At 47.7% G+C, this 17,884-nt stretch overlaps 1 protein-coding gene across 1 annotated transcript in view; it reads left to right on the plus strand.

The window, feature by feature from the left end:
• CFAP54 (cilia and flagella associated protein 54) overlaps positions 1–17,884 on the plus strand; it is a 199,539-nt gene that overhangs the window by 23,321 nt on the left and 158,334 nt on the right. The window contains exons 14-15 of the mRNA XM_026649001.1: positions 657–721; positions 13,565–13,693. Coding sequence (XP_026504786.1) covers positions 657–721; positions 13,565–13,693 — 194 coding nt within the window. The remainder of the gene's footprint in view (positions 1–656; positions 722–13,564; positions 13,694–17,884) is intronic.

A 17,884-nucleotide genomic window follows, 5' to 3' on the forward strand; every position in this document is an offset into this window, starting at 1 on the left:
GTGATAGCAGCATGGTTGATTTTATTTTAAATAAATGCTATAAAATATAAATGTTTTAGACCTAAGTTGGTGAGTGTGACAGATGCCCTTCATTCAGGATAAATGGAAGAAGCAGTTAAGCTTCTTTATGGAGTAAGATAGCTGGAGACAATACGAGCCACCACCCAAAACACAGGCCATATGCAAGGCCAGTCAGAAACTGAGATATGTGGGCAGAAGAGTTTCCCTGGATTTTGCTTGATGGAGGTATGTCTGTTTGTGAGACAAAGCTCTGAGAAGTAGCCAGTGAGAAGGAGACAGAAAGCCAAAAAAGTAGCCATTTCCCGCAGCTCCCATTGGCTGGGAACGATGAACTGCAACCACTGGGCGCTCCGGGGGCCATGCCTGCGGATGGTCAACGTAAACAAAATGTCTTGCAGCCCATCAGCGGATTAATCTGATGGGCTGCGTGCTGAAGGTTGCCGACCCCTGTTTTAGAGCATTACAAATGTGCAATAATCAAAACAATATGATTAATCTCACAATCAAGTGCTAGAAAACTACTATTTCCAAGGTCTTCAGTTATTAATAGAACTAGTCCATTATTATTATTAGTGTTATAAATTCAGTGCAGTTGATTTTCATTTTCAATTTACTTTTTTTTTCTTATCCAGCAGGAGAAAGACGTGAATCAGTATTACCTTCGCAAACTCATATCTGTGACATTCCTGAAATACTGAAGGTAATATAAAATTCTTTGCCACTTGCATAATATTTTCAGAAAGCATAGTGCATGTCCCTTTCTAAACATTTTAAAGTTAGAAACATTCCTATAAAATGTAGTATTTAATTTTATGAAGTTGAAACATTTTGCATAGATATGCTAGAGCAGAGAAAAATTGTAGATACTTCAAATCTTCATCACGTAAACCCAGAGAAGTTATTTTTTTCTGACCTTGTACAGTCCTTTGTGATCTGAAAAATATTTTGTGCTAAAGCTCATTCTTCCTTTATACCATGTCCATACTTCTTTCCATTGTACTCTCTCTGTTGTGCTGCAGTCAGAGCAGGTCTTAACATGTGGGATGGACTTGCGAAACAATTTCTCAGGTGCTCCTCCAAACATAGCTGCACATAGTGGTGTGTCAGGTGGGGATTCCCAGTGTTGGGATAGGGGTCCCAGGTCCGAACCACATATCTTTGCACAAAAATCAACCCTCCCTCCTAGGAGCTCAGAGTTAGCAAGCACCACAATTAACAATAGAATAACACTTTTATCTAACCCAGGCAGAGCCAGGAACAGACCCAGGCCACGATCTTTAACAGGGGCTACACAGACTTCCTTGGTATAGCATACAGCAAAATGGTCCCCACCCACACACACACTCTGCCCATGCCAACTACAAACCAGCCCCCATTAGTATAACCTGTGTTGACACCTGTGTTGTGAGTGCAAACTGATTGGTCTTTTGGTGTGGTCTCAGCTGTCCTGTCAGCTCCAGGCTGCATGTCTGTAAGAATCCCCTTTTGCAAACAGCTGGTTCCTCTCCTAGCAGCTCCTAGTTGTGACTGTACCCCAGCATTCTGGGGTTTCTCAGTCTCTGCCCCAGCTCAGTGCTGCTGCTTCTCCTTTGCCTGCGGTTGGCAACTTTCTAATTGCTGAAAACTGGACATCCCTGACCTTCCCCTGCCCTGCCTCTTCCCATGAGGCCCCACCCCACTCGCTCCTCTCCCCCCACACTGTTGCTTGCTCTCCCCCACTCTGTAGCTTGCTCCCCGCACCCCTGGGACTCACCTGCCACCTGCAGAGCTAGGCTGGGAGGAACTGACATGGAGACTGCCTGCCCAGTCGGGCTACAGCAGCAAGGCTCTGGCTCAGAGAAGGAGCGAGGGGCTGGGGGCAATTGGGGCACGGCAGGGTGGAGGGGGGGAAGTCCCCAGAGCGAGGGGCTGAGGTGGGGGCAATCAGGGCACAAGCTGAGGGGGGATGCAGAGGGGGAGATGGACAGGATCCCCCCGGGTGGTGGCAGTGGCACTGCACTAGTACCTACCTCTCTGCTGGAGCTGAAGCTAGTGGGCCGGGAGCCAGTTTTCTCCATCAGCAGCTAAGCAGCTCCTCCAGGCAACAGCAGCTGCTTTTCGCCCCCCCCCCCACCCCCAGCAGCAGGGATGCTGATTGAAGTCACTCCGGTAACTGGATTTTTAGTGTCTGGTCAGTACTGGGTGCCCATCAGACCTCTCCTTCGTGTCACAGTTCCTGCTCTGAGGGCCGCTCCCCGCACTGCTCGGCGCGCAGCGACCGATCGTCCGGCAGCTTGTGCCCTCCCTTGACGCCGACCAGGCCATCCCGGTCACCACCCGCACGGGAGTATTGGGGACCCTCTATGCCGCCTGCCAGTGAGCACAGGCATCGAGAGAGGGGCCAGGAACGTTTCCCTTCGCGAGGCGACTACCGCAGCCGTTCTTGACGGGATAGACTTCGTCGTTCTCGTTCTAGTTCCCGCTCAACTAGACGTTGCACTCAGGATTCCCCTCGCGATGACTCGGCACCGGGGCACCGGAGCTCCCGCCACCGTCATGGGTACCGAAGTAGCACTTTGGGCGGGTACCGGTCCTCAACGTCGAGGTCCAGGTACCAAGGGAGGCAACATCGCAGGCACCGCCGCTCATACTGTTCCCGTGAGATCGTGCGCTTGACAGTGACTTCAGCCTCGGCACCCAGCTGCCCATCCCTGGCCCATGAGGCCCAGCCGGGGCAACTACCTCTACTGGGCCCTCAGCCGGGTCAGTGGTGCCAGTGGGCACCGTGGCCGCCAATGGCCGCCCAGACGGGGGCCCGCTCGGTCGCCGGAGCGTCTCAGGCCCCATCAGCCTCGTCTGGCCGTCTGAGACAGATTGGCGGGCCACGAGTCGGCGGACCCGCGCCCGGACTCTGATCTGGGGCTCGACCCGCCAGTACCGGCCGAGGCCCATGGCTCCGTGCTGACCCTTTCCCCGGCACCGGACGACACCATAACGGCGTCCCCGCCATCAATCCCTCAGGAGGACTTTAAGGTGCTGAGGGTGACATCCAGCCTCCAGCTGCAGGCCAAGGAAATGGAGGGCCCTTCCGATTCCCTCTTTAAAGTGTTGTCCCCCTTGGCACTGGGCCGCGTGGCTCTGCCCCTGCACCAGGGTGTAGCCAACATTTCCAACACCCTGTGGCAAACTCCCGCCTCCTTGGCCCCAATCTCCAAGAAGTCTGAAAGGAAGTACTTTGTGCCGGCCAAGGACCATGAGTACCTCTATTCCCACCCGGCACCTAACTCGCTTGTGGTAGAGTCGGTAAACCACAGACAGCGACAAGGCCAGCCCGTGCCTACCCCAAAAATAAGGACGCCAGACGACTGGACTCCTTTGGTAGAAAAATGTATTCCTCGGCAAGTTTCCAACTCAGGATAGCCAACCACCGGCCTTGCTGAGCAGATATGACTTTAACTTGTGGGAGTCTCTGCCTAAATTTGAGCCTCTTCTCCAGACCTGGATAGGAAGGACTTTAAGGCCCTGGTGGAAGAGGGGGCGGCAGTAGTGAAAGCGGCCCTGCAAGCGGCGTTGGACACAGCTGACACTGCAGCCCGCTCGATGGCTTCAGCCATTTCCATGCGCAGGGTGTTGTGGCTCCTCATGTCTGGACTGTCGACGGAGGCCCAATCCCTTATGCAAGACCTCCCATTTGATGGGAAAGTGCTCTTCGTGGACCAGACGGATGTCAGGCTGCATGGGATGAAGGATTCCCGTACCACCCTGCAGACCTTGGGCCTCTACGTCCCTCCAGCTAAGGACAAGGCCAAACCGTAACCGTTGGCTCAACCTGTGAGGAGCAGATACGAGCCCCCGTATAAGAGACTGAGAGACCAAAAACGCTGGTCTCAGTGACAGTCCCACTCCGCCCCGCAGCCTGGGCCCTCTAAGGGCAAGAGGCAGGGAAAGAGGTGGTTTTGACTATTTGCAGGGGGGCCCCGGGCCAGTTGCCGGGGAGACCCCCCGATTAATAAAGTTTGTGTTCTGCAACCGTTTGTATGCCTTCCGCATGGCGTGGTCCCGTATAACATCGGCCCAGTGGGTCCTCAGCACCATTTCCAAGGGCTACATGTTGCAGTTCATCTCACCTCACCCCCTTCAAACCACTCGCCCTCACCCGGGGAACCCAGAGCATGCCCACCTTCTGGGGCAGGAGGTGGATCGCTTACTGAACCTGGGGAGGTGGAAAGAGCACCAGTAGAATTCCAGGCAAAGGGTTCTACTCCCGGTACTTCCTGATCCCGAAGGCCAAAGGGGACCTCAGGCCCATCCGGGCCTAAACAGTTTTCTGACCCGCTTCAAGTTCCGCATGGTGTCCCTGGCCTCTATTATCCCCTCCCTGGACCTCCAGGACGCGTACTTTCACATCCATATTTTCGAGGGGCACAGGCGCTTCCTCTGCTTCTTAGTGGGGCTGGACCACTACCAGTTTGCGGTCCTTCCGTTTGGCCTATCCACAGCACCCAGGGTTTACACGAAGTGTATGGCTGTGGTAGGGGCCTACCTCAGGCGGGAGGGGGTACAGATCTTCCCATACCTGGACGATTGGCTTCTCAAGGGCGACTCGCATTCAGAGGTAAAGACTCGTGGAGCTGCTCCTCTCGACATGCGCCGGTCTCGGCCTAGTGGTGAACGAGACCAAATCAACCTTAGTTCCAGTTCAACGCATAGACTTCATTGGGGCGCTGCTGGACTCTTCGAGGGCCACAGCCTCTCCCGCCCTAGACAGGTTCGAGGCCCTGAGAGATCTCATCACCTCGGCACGGCTTTCCCGGTGACAACGGCGAGAGCGTGCCTTCGAATTCTGGGCCACATGGCGGCATGGTACGTACGTGGTCCGCCATGCCAGACTCCAAATGAGGCCCCTCCAACTCTGGCTAGCCTCCCAATTCTCTCAGGCCTGGGATGGACTGGACAAGGTTCTCACGGTTCCGTCCCCGATACTGGCTTCCCTTCAGTGGTGGTCTTGCCCGAGCAATATGCTGCAAGGGGTTCCCTTTTGGGATGCCAGCCCGTCTGTAGACCTGGTGACCGACGTGTTGGACCTGGGTTGGGGAGCCCACACAGGAAACATACAAACCCAAGGGACATGGTCGATCCCGGACTTGTCCCTTCACATAAATGTCAAAGAGCTCAGGGCAGTACAGTTGGAGTGCATGGCCTTTCACATGCACCTTTTCGGCAAGCTTGTCAGGGTTCTCATGGACAACACCGCCACCATGTTCTACATCAACAGGCAAGGCGGGACTCACTCCCTAGCCCTCTGCCAGGAAGCCCTGAGCCTATGGGAGTTCTGTATAGCCCACGATATCTTCCCGAGGGCCGTACACCTCCCGGGCGTCCACAATATGCAAGCAGATCGCCTCAGCAGGATCTTCTTCCCCCAGTAAGAGTGGTCGCTCCACTTGGAGGTCGCTCACCGGCTCTTCCGAGAGTGGGGAGTTCCCCAGGTCGATCTCTTTGCAACCCGCCAGAACCGGCGTTGCCCCCAGTTCTGCTCCAGGGGAGCGATGGGGAGGGGCGCGATCTCTGATGCGTTCCTCCTGTGGTGGTCGGGCCGGCTCCTTTATGCTTTCCCATCGTTCCCCGTCATCGACAAAGTCCTGCAAAAGGTAAAAGCAAACAGGGCGAGAGTCATCCTCATAGCCCCGGCGTGGGCCCAGCAACACTGGTATGGGACCCTCCTTCGCCTCTTGGCGGCCCCCCCGAGGACGCTGCCGCTTCGCCTGGACCACCTCTCCCAGGATGGGGGCCACCTCCTCCATCCCAATCTAGCCGCGCTCCACCTGACAGCATGGTTGCTCTGTGGCTAGACGAGGAGGAGAGCAGGTGTTTGGAGCGGGTAAGGTGGGTCCTTCTGGAAAGCAGGAAGCCGTCCACGCACCGTACATACATGGCAAAGTGGTCCAGGTTCTCCAAGTGGACGAGTGAGCGGGGAGTCTCCCCCTCCTCCGCACCTCTCCAGCTTATCCTGGACTACCTCTTGTCCCTTAGGACCCAAGGACTGGCACCCGCCTCGGTCAGGGTACACCTAGCGGCCATATCGGCCTTCCCACCCGCTGGTGCAAGGGCACTCGGTCTTCTCCCACTCTATGACCTCCCGCTTCCTGAAGGGCCTTGACCATTCGTTCCCATACGCTATACCCCCCGTGCCACAATGGGACCTGAATTTGGTTTTGTCACGACTCACGAGTCCTCCCTTTGAATCCCTGGCCACGTGTTCCTGGTCTCACCTCTCATGGAAGGTGGCCTTCCTTGTAGCAATCATGTTAGCCCGCCGTGTCTCGGAACTCAGGGCCTTGACCGCGGAACCCCCCTATATGGTGTTCCACAGGCGTTCCTCCCGAAGGTGGTTTCCGCCTTCCATATGGATCAGAACATCTTTCTCCCCATGCTCTGTCCTAAACCCCATTCCTCCAACGAGGAACGCCACCTCCACACGCTCGATGTACATAGAGCGCTGGCATTTGACCTGGATCGGACCAAACCGTTCCAGAAATCCTCACAGCTTTTTGTTGCCTCGGCTGAGCGGGTGAAGGGGCAACCTATCTCCACCCAGTGTCTTTCCCGCTGGATTACCTTGTGTATACGCACGTGCTATGACCTGGCAGGGGTTCCCCTGCCACCAATCGTTAGGGCACACTCAACGAGGGCTCAGGCCTCATCAGCTGCCTTCATAGCCCATGTCCCTATCCAAGACATTTGTAGAGCGACCACTTGGGCCTCAATTCACACGTTCCCTTCGCATTATGCGATCGTCTCCCAGTCTAGAGTGACGCCGGGTTCGGCAGGGTGATACTCCGTCCCGGTCTATTGTGAACTCCTATCCACCTCCAACAGGGATAGCTTGGAATCACCTACTGTGGAATACATATGAGCAATCACTTGAAGAAGAAAGGACAGTTACTTGTTCCGTAACTGGCGTTCTTCGAGATGTGTTGCTCAGGTGTATTCCACATCCCGCCCCCCTTCCTCTCTGTTGGAGTTGTCCTGCAAGAAGGAACCGAGGGTGGGGGGAGTGTGCAGCTCCCCTTATAGCGTGGTATAGAGGCGCCACTCAAGGGGTCGCAGTGGCGCTCCCCCAGTACGGGTACTGCTAAGGGAAAAACTTCCGGCACCGGTGCACGTGGCGAGCATGCACACCTACTGTGGAATACACCTGAGTAACACATCTTGAAGAATGCCAGTTACAGAACAGGTAACTGTCCTTTTGTGGAGCATCAAGTGACTAGGTGCAAAACTGCATCCTAGTCATAAGACGACTGTTCTCCCATCTGGGCCTGAAACTAAATTTGGACAAATCACAATTACAACCAACACAGTGCATAACCTTCATTGGAGCAGACCTCATTGCCAGGACCGCCCTAACTTACCTTCTAAAGGGAAGGTATCAATCTATAGCTTTCCTTTCTGGAAGCCTCAAGTCCAACCTTAAGACAACAGTGCATGTCAGCTTTCAGCTCTTGGGTTACATAGCCCCATGCCCATACGTAACTCTGCATGCCAAACTTCAACTCCACTGTCTATAGGTCTGGATCTATTAGGTATGTTGTCCGTCCAACCACTCTTTGGACTTGTGGATTTGTGTTTCTGCACGAATGCTTCAGTCTCTTGATTTTGTGTCTGGATCCCCATTATGTGTGCCAAAGAGGTCCGTTTTTGTCCCCAAAACTGAATATAACTCTGATAACAGATGCATATACCAAAGTCTGGGGAGTCCATTTTGGTCAACTCCAGAAACAAACTCTTTGATCATGCAAGGAAGTTTCGCTCCATATGAATGTGCTAGAGGTCTGAGCTGTTCTTCAGGCCAGCAAGATGTTTATGTCTACCATCGAGAACTATGTGATACAAATTCTTAAAGTCAAAACCTCCGCCATGTTTTATCTTAACAAGCAGAGAGGTGCAAGATCACCTCAACAGTGCCAGGAGGCAACCCTCATGTGGAATTTGTTCATTCATTATGTTTCCCTGAAGGCTTTTCACCTTCCAGGAGTGAGAAACACACTTGCAGATTCCATCAGCAGGGTTTTTGTACATCAACATGAGTGGTCAATCAGGAAGGACCATTCTCCTTCAGAACTCCCACCACTCAGGGAACCCAGCAATAGACTGGTTTGCGACCAACCTGAACAACAAGTGCATGAGATTTTGCTCAAGGCAGGCCACAGTCTGAGTTCCATCATGGATGCCTTTCTTCTTCCATGATCCAGTCATCTCCTACATGATCCAGTCATCTCCAGTTCCTCTCATTCTGAGGGTACTCAGGAAGCTGAAAAGAAACAGAAGAACATTGATTTTTATTGTATGGGTGTGGCTAAGACAATATTGGTTCCTGGCCCTACATCAGCTTTCTGTCCAGTTGCCAATAATTTTACCATTAGTTGAAGATCTTCTGTCCCAGAACCAAGGCAAGTCTCTACATCCTAACCTCCAATCTCTCCATTTTATGCATGGATGGTCTCTGGTTGAATTCTCAGGAGAAATTGTGCACCCAAGTGGTTCAGACCATCTTGATGAGCAGCAGAAAAGAATACACTAGAGCCATGTATGTAGCAAAGTGGAAGAGTTTTTCAATTTGGACACGATCTCAACATTTATCACCCTGTCACATGGAAGTTATGTATATGCTAGACTGTATGTTGGCACCTGAAATCACCAGACCTTTCAGTTAGTTTTTTGAGAGGTCACCTGGCTTCCATTTCTGTGTTACAGCTGCAAGTAAATGGGTTTTCCATTTTCTCTTACCCTCTCATTTCCCAATTCTTGAAAGGTCTACTCAACAATTACCATCCTGTGACTGATCCTGTACCTGTATGGGATCTCAGTGTAATCCTCATCAAACTCATAGGAACCACCCCCCTTCAAGCCTATGGCTACAACCTCACTATTGTTGTTTATGAAAACAGCTTTTCAGGTGGCAATCAATTCTGCTATGGGGGTTTCAGAACTTCATGCTCTCTTAGGTGATCCTCCTTTCATAGTTTTTGACAAAGACAAGATTTCCCTTAGGCTACCCCTTAAGTTTATGCCTAAGGTAGTGCCAGATTTCCAAATGAATCAAACTATTAATTTGCCAGTGATTTTTTTCTGAAACCCCATTCTTCTAAAGCTGCAGAAATACTTCATACCTTCGATGTTCATGGAGATTTGGCATGCTACCTGACTGCACTACATCCTTCAGGACTTCTCCCAGCTCTATGTAGTGTCAACTCAGTGAATCTCACATTGGATTTCTGATTGCATTAAGCTCTACTACAATCTTGCTCAAGTTTCTCCTCCACTGAGCATAATGGTTCACTCCACCAGGGCTCAGTCAACTTCATCAGCCTTTCTGAGCAATGTTCCCATAGCTGATATCTGCAAGGCAGCAACATAGTCATCTGTACATATTTTTTAGCTCATTATGCCATCACTCAAACCTCTTGTAACGATGCCAATTTTGGCAAATCGGCATTACAATCTCTGTTCAGATGATCCGAAGGCCCTCTACCTCTAAGGGGCTGATGAATCACCTGTAGTGGAATGTATAGGTGCACAATGACTTAAAGGAGAAAAAATAATTACTTATTTTTTAACTGTTGTTCTTCGAGATGTGTAGTGCACCTATACATTCCACAATCCTTTCATCTTTCCCGCTACCTTGGACATGACATACAGTGGTGCAAAGGAAAAGAGAGGGAGGTGGCAGCCACACCCCTTTTCTGCCCTTGCCTGAGAGCATGAGGAGAGATGGGGTGCATGTGTCACTTAGTGTTACTGCTGGCAAAAGTCTCTGACTTGAGTGCCCTAGGTACACAAACACCATCAGCAGCGGAATACATATGTGCACAACAGCAGGTAAATAACCATTTTTTTCTCACTACCTGGGCAATGCTCCACCAGCTGCTGGAATGTTCCTGGAGTGTTGCAGAGGCTAAATGGCCTGTAAATGAATTCATAGAGTCCTGTGGGGGTAATGAAGGCCATTTTTCCCCTGGTCCTCTGATGTCATTGGTACCCGCCAATACCCACAAGCTAGCTCAATGGTGGAGAATAGGGAGGCGTATTTAAGGGCAGTCAATGCTTCCTCTGCGTAGGGGAGTGGTCCTTATACATAACTTGGTTGAGTTTCCATTAGTCCACAGAGAAGCGGCGTTTCCCTCTCTTTTTTTTTCTTTACCAGGACAATGGGGGCAGCCCATGGACTGTAGCTTTCTCTGATAATACCTGTTTCTTTCATTTCATTGAGCATCTCTTTTATTGGTTGATATAAGGCAAGTGGGGCCATCTGGAACCTCTCTTGGATCAGGGAGTGATTGGTGGCAATCAGATGCTGGATATGAGTCTGTCACAGGGTGCTCTACTCACTGTGGAGCGCCTCCTTCTGGCCATGTCTGGGCATTAGCTCTGCCAGGCCGACGTCCCCCCTGCAGTTGTTCATTCTGTCAGTCTCACTGTCTTCAGACTTGACTACTTCTAGTCACTGTAGTCCATCCCTTCCAGGGTATCAAAGTTTCTTGGGACCCGCTGTTCCAGGCAGTCTTTCCTCTCACTGCCCCTTAATGACACCATTGCCCAGTGGCTGGTAGGGGAACCCAGGCCCGCCCTCTACACTGGGTTCCAATCCAGAGACCCTACAACAAGATTGAACCTTACTGCTGTATACCCGGGCTACTTCCTATCTTTCCTTCTCTCACCTTGAGAGTGACTGCAGCCTCTTTCTCTCTGCAGCTCCCTTCTAGTCCCAGCTACTGGGCTTTATACAGGCCCCTCGTGTTTCTATCCAGCTGAATTTTATCTCTAATTAATTCTTGTTCCCTGGCTCCTCTTCCAGATGCAGCCTATGGAGTTAATTGGCCCACCTAGCCACCTAAACCCCTTAAAGCCTTGTGTAGGGTGGACAGCCCATCACAGGGTCACACACCCAGAGTTGGCCAGGTGCTTGGAGAAGGTGGCAGAATGTTTTCAAGTCAGATGCTTTCTCTGTTCTGTGGTAATCTCCTCATTGCCCATATCTATCTCCTGGAGCCAGGCCTCCTGAACCTTCACTAATGCTACTCTGCAAGGCAATAGGTGCATTCCCAGCCTCTGGTCTCTCGTTGGGAATTGCCACAGCTGCCCAGTCAAGGCAGAGGACCTGTGCAATAACCTGATTGTGGTACAATCTTAGGGGCTGATGGGCTCGGTTCAGGACTCTCCTGGCAGCACCCCTTTCTTGACAGTGGCCAAGCTACAGGCCACCATGATCAGGTTTGCACTGGTGTCGGGGTAGGGTTCCACTGGGGTGTTATAATCTTTGCCTCTACGTCAGTCTTTGTCTTACACATGAGGATGGTCTTGGTATCTGGTCCTATTCTCAGAGGGCGAGTGTCCCAGATCTTAGCCTTTCCATGCATGTTGGGGAAGCATTGGTACTTCTGTATTTCTCTATTGGTGTTCTACCACACCCTTTTCCCTGCAGGGTATCCAGGGTTAATGACCCTGCAGTGCCTTTAGAAGTTCATTATAACAGTAATGGAGCAGGTTCATGCAAAGAACAACAGGGGGCAGGGTGTGGTTATCAGTTTCATTTACAGTGATCCCCTGTTGGCAAAGTGTCTCAGAGCCTAATTGTACATTGGCAAGCATGTACCCCACATAGGGGATGCTGAGTCCATTCCCAGCAACTAACCAAACCCAGTTGTTGGGAGGAGTTGATATGTCCTATGGCTGCCAGTGCCATAGAACTCCCCTGGAAACTCATGTCCAGCAGGGCATCCATCCACACACCATTGAAGTTGATGGGAACGATCAGACACTTGCTGATAAATCTGGATTGTTCCCAGTTGGGTGTTGGGCCTAGTGATTGTCCCTGCAGGGTTTGATCCCGCACCCTCAGGGTCCCCTGTTTAAAGCTACCCTCCCTTGGGAGCACCTCCTCATGATGTAGCCGGCTTCCCAACATTGTCCCCAAGGGTCCCTTCTTAAACTTCCCAAATCCTATTCGTGACGCACTTGTAAGGTAGGGGTTCCCCGGATTGAGGTAGGAGTCCTGGGTCCCAGCCACATGTCTCTGCACAAACAACAACCTTCCCTTCTAGGGGGGCAGAGTTAGCTCCTGATACTGGCACCTGCATTGTGAGCTCAAACTGGTGGGTCTTGCGGTGTGATTGCAGCCATCCTGTTAGCTCCAGGTTGTGCATCTGTGAGAGTCCCTTTTTGCAAGCAGCTCGTTCTCCTCCAAGCAGCTCCTGATTCCAATTCTGCATCCTCTCGCAGTCTCTGCCCCAGCTCAGTGCCCCTGCTTCTCCTCTGCCTTTTCTTTTGTTCTCTCCTCGAACCTGCCAGTACATGTTCCCTGTCCTGCCCCCCATCCGCTCATTGGCTCAAACTCACACAGGTGGTCTGTGTCCTTGTTTTAAAGTGGCACTGCCCCCCAGGTCTATGCATAGTAGCAGGGAGGGAGAAAAGGGGAAGAAAGGAAGGGGAAGGGAGAAGTGACCTTACCCAGTCCCACAGGTGTGATCGCAGTGCATGGGACCAGCTTTAAGATTTTGGAGAGGATTAGTAATTTGATTCTTTTGGGATCTACCAAATTTAATCCATTTAATTTGCATAAAAGATGTCCAGTATGGGGCTCTTGCTTCATTCAGTGAGACCCTCGAAGGCGACTGTTTTGTAAGTTGTGTGTGAATGAAACATAACTTCACTGAAGCCCTTACCTTGTTCAGAGTGCACCCTTGTGCAGTTCAGGGCACTGCAGTGCTGCCCAGGCAAATACTTCCAGATTATGGCATTTTTTCTTTTAAAGAAATCTAAGAAATTTCATGTTAAAAAAACTCTATATCAAGAGACCATTCAAGTTCCATTACTAAGCCCTATAGGACAAAAAGCTATATGGTATTATATTGTATTATTTGAGATATAATATGTCATTAGGTAATTTAAGGGCTATGGGCCAGATTTTAAAAGGTATTTAGGCACGTAGTAGGCATTTTGAAAAGCATCTAGGTGCCTAACACTCATTGAAATCAATGACTTTAGGCACATAGATGCTTTTGAAAATCCAAATAAATGCCTAAATACATTTATAAATCTGGCCCTATATTTTAATGCATATGCACAGGGAGCATCCTTAACACTGGAATATCCTAACTTTAGAACGCTTGCTTCTGAAACCATTTTTTTTTTAATAGAATATTGTAAAACTGCTGCTAGGGAATACTAAACTTATGGTTGAGATTTCACCTCTGTTGTAAACATATTTTGAGAAATTTGCCTTTGCGGATTTGAATGTTGTTTTAGAAAGTTTCAGGAGAATCTGTCCGTGTGCGTTTTTAGTTATATGTGAATGAGAATATACATATTTACCATTAACTGATAAATGGCTGTACTTTAAAATTTCAAAATTAGCATGTGAAACCAATGGGAATATTGTCTGTCTAAGGAGAATATGATTGGACCTTAATAGCAACAACAAAAAATGATTGCACTTTGCTTGCCATAGTATATAATGTAGCTGTTAGCGCTACTCTTAGTTTATTTGTATGTGAATTTATTTCAGAAAAGCCCTGCAGAACAGTTACATTTTGCTTATGAAAATCTTGAAAAAGCAATTAATGGAATGAACATATCTCGCTTAATGACCATTTTACCAGATGGAAAATCAGTACTTGATACCTATTGTACAAAGGTAAAGTATTACAGACCAGTCAGCTTAACTTCTGTACCCGGAAAGGTAATGGAGCAAATAATTTAGCAATCAATTTGCAAACATCTAGAAGACAATAAGGTGATAAGTAACAGTCAGCATGGATTTGTCAAAAACAAATTGTGTCAAACCAACCTGATAGCTTTCTTTGACAGGGTAACAAGCCTCGTGGATGGGGGGAAGTGGTAGACATGGTATATCTTGACTTCAGTAAAGCTTTTGATACTGTCTCACATAACCTTCTCATAAACTAGGGAAATCAACCTAGATGGAGCTACTATAAGGTAGGTGCAAAACTGGTTGGAAAACAGTTCCCAGAAATAGTTATCAGTGGTTCACAGTCATGCTAGAAGGGCATAATGAGTGGGGTCCCCCAGAGATCAGTTCTGGGTCTGGTTCTGTTCAATATCTTCATCAATGAATTAGATAATGGCATAGAGAGTACACTTATAAATTTTGCGGATGATACCAAGCTGGGACGGGTTGCAAGTGCTTTGGAGAATAGGATTAAAATTCAAAATGATCTGGAAGAACTGGAGAAATGGTCTGAAGTAAATAGGATGAAATTCAATAAGGACAAATGCAAAGTATTCCATTTAGGAAAGAACAATCAGTTGCACACATACAAAATGGGAAATGACTGCCTAGGAAGGAGTACTGTGGAAAGGGATCTGGTGGTCATAGTGGACCACAAGCTAAATATGAGTCAACAGCGTAATGCCATTGCAAAAAAAGCGAACATCATTCTGGGATGTATTAGCAGTAGTGTTGTAAGCAAGACACGAGAAGTAATTCTTCCGCACTAATCTGCGATGATTAGTCCTCAGCTGGAGTATTGTGTCCAGTTCTGGGCACCACATTTCAGGAGGGATGTGGACAAATTGCAGAGAGTCCAAAGAAGAGCGACGAAAATGATTAAAGGTCTAGAACACATGAACTATGAGGGAAGATTGAAAAAATTGGGTTTGTTTAGTCTGGAAAAGAGAAGACTGAGAGGAGACATGATTACAGTTTTCAAGTATGTAAAAGGTTGTTGTAGGGAGAAGGGAGAAATTCCTCCCCCCCTCAACCTTTGAGGATAGGATGAGAAGCAATGGGCTTATACTGAAGCAAGGGAGGTTTAGGTTGGACATTAGGAAAAACTTCCTAACTGTCAGGGTGATTAAACACTGGAATAAATTGCCTAGAGAGGTTGTGGAATCTCCATCATTGAAGATTTTGAAGAGCAGGTTAGACAAACACCTGTCAGGAATGGTCTAGATAATACTTAGTCCTAACACGAGTGCAGGGAACTGGACTAGATGACCTCTCAAGGTCCCTTCCAGTTCTATGATTCTATTCAAAAAGACAAATTAGAACAAGATTTGTAGATAATACAATGGGATTTGATTAAATTAGAAACCCAGGCTGTGTTTACACTTGGAAATTGTGGCACCCATTTCACAGATTCATAGATTCCAAGGCCAGAAGGAACCATTGTGATCATCTAGTCCAGTGGTGGGCAACCTGCGGCCAGTCAGGGTAATCTGCTGGTGGGCCGCGAGACAGTTTGTTTACATTGACCATCTGTAGGCACGGCCGCCTGCAGCTCCCAGTGGCCACGGTTCGCCATTCCTGGCCAATGGGAGCTGCGGGCAGCGGCGCGGGTCGCAGGGACGTGCTGGCTGCCGCTTCCCACAGCTTCCATTGGCCGGGAACAGCGAACCACGGCTACTGGGAGCTGTGGACGGTCATGCCTGCGGATGGTCAATGTAAACAAACTGTTTTGTGGCCCGCCAGCAGATTACCCTGATGGGCCATGGCCTGCAGGTTGCCCAGCACTGGACTAGTCTGACCTCCTGTATAAGACAGACCATAGAACTTCCCCAAAATAATTCCTAGAGCAGATCTTTTAGAAGAACATCCCATCTTGATTTAAAAATTGTCAGTGATGGAGAATCTATCATGACCCTTGGTAAATTGTCCCAATGGTTAATTAATGGTTAATCCACTGTTAAAAATTTACACCTTATTTCCAGTCTTAATGTGTCTTTAACTTCCAGCCATTGGATCATGTTATACCTTTCTCCACTAGATTGAAGAGTCCATTATTAAATATTTGTTCCCCTTTAGATACTTATAGACTGTAATCAAGTCACCCCTTAAGCTTCTCTTTGTTAAGCTAAATAGATTGAACTCCTTGAGTCCATCACTGGACTCATTCTCATGACTCTTCTCTGAACCCTCTCCAATTTATTAACATCCTTTTTGAATTGTGGACACCAGAACTGGACACAGTATTCCAGATGTAGTCCTACCAGTGCCAAATATAGAGGTACAATTATCTCTCTACTCCTATTTGAGTTTCCCCTGTTTATGAATCCCTGGATCGCATTAGCTCATCTAGTCACATTATCACATTAGGAGCTTATGTTCAGCTGATTATCCATCACAATCCCCTGATTTTTTTCAGAGACACTGTTTCCCAGGATAGAGTCCCCCACTGTATAAGTATGGCCTACATGCTTTGTTCCTAGATGTATATATTTACATTTGGGCATATTAAAAATCATATTGTTTGCTTGTGCCCAGTTTACCAAGTGATGCACATTGCTCAGAATCAGGGACCTGTCTTCTTCATTATTTATCACTCCCCTCAATTTTTGTGTCAACTGCAAACTTTAACAGTGATGATTTTATGTTTTCTTCCAGATCATTGATAAAATGTTTAAATTGCATAGGGCTAAAAACCAATCCCTGCAGGACTCCACTGGAAACACACAAGCTCGATGATGATTCACTGTTTACAATTACATTTTGAGACCTATTAGTTCGCCAGTTTTTAATCCATTTAATGTGTGCCATGTTCATTTTATATCGTTTTAATTTTTTAATCAAAATGTTGTGCAGTACCAAATCAAACACCTTACAGAAGTCTATTATGTCAATACTATTACTTTTCTCAACCAAACTTGTAATCTCATAAAAAAAGATATCTAGTTTGACAGGATCTGTTTTCCATAAACCCATGGAATTCTTCTTGATTAATAATTAATTAATTAATAAAGTCTTGTCTCAGCCATTCCATTATCTTGCCTGGGATCTATGTCAGGCTGACAGACCTATAATTACCCAGGGCATCCCATTTACCTTTTTTTAAAAATTGGCACAACATTAGCTTTGTTCCATTCTTCTGGAACTTCCCCAGTGCTCCAAGACTTATTTAAAATCAACGTTAATGGTCCAGCGAGCTCCTCAGCCAGCTCTTTTAAAAGTCTTGGATACAAGTTATTTGGACCTGCTGGTTTAAAAAATTTGACTTTAGAAGCTTCTGCTTAACGTCCTCCAGAGATACTATGGAATGAAAAGAGTGTTATCATCACCTTATGTAGAAACTATATAATTTGTTTTCCCCAAATTCAGAACAGAAATATTTATTGAACACTCTGCCTTTTCTGCATTATTATTGATAATTGTACCATTTCCACCTAGTAATGGATCAATGCCATTGTTAGGATTCTTTTAATTCCTAATACATTTTAAAAAAATCCTGTTGTCCTTAACTCTGCTGGCCACAGATTTCTCCTTATGTCTCTTTGCTTCCCTTAACAATTTTCCACAGTTCTTAGCTTCTGATTTGTATTCATTACTATCCACTTCCCCCTTCCTCCATTTGTTTATATTTATTTATGTATTTATTTATTTATAGCTGCCTTCACTTCTACTCTAAACCAGCTCAGTTTTTTTAACCAGCATTGCATTCTTCCTCAATTGTGGCTTTCTGGGCATCTAGTAAGTTCTTAAATGATTCCAAATTATCATTCACGTTTTTCTGATTAAATTTTTCCTCCAGCAGATTTGGCTCATACACATTGTAAAACACATCATCTCCACCCATCCTACATAAAAGGCATGTTGAAAACGATCATTTCCCTGATGTGAACAGCATCTATTATTTCCATAACCTATTGTAGGGTAGTTGACAACGGATAGAACTATTTCGTTTTTGATGTAGATAGTTCATTTGAGTGTATTTTTATGACTTCTGATTGTAAGATTCAGAAATCCTTGTTATATTTCTTACCTGTGTCTGTGTATTATACTTTACTATTGATTATGCTTTTGACTATTGTAAAGAGAATGAATTTCTGAATATTTGTGATCTATATAGTTATGGCAAATTGCTGAAACTTC

Source organism: Terrapene carolina, unplaced genomic scaffold (genome assembly GCF_002925995.2).
Source record: "Terrapene carolina triunguis isolate 2854851 unplaced genomic scaffold, T_m_triunguis-2.0 Scaffold68, whole genome shotgun sequence".
In the NCBI taxonomy this organism is placed as follows: domain Eukaryota; kingdom Metazoa; phylum Chordata; order Testudines; family Emydidae; genus Terrapene; species Terrapene triunguis.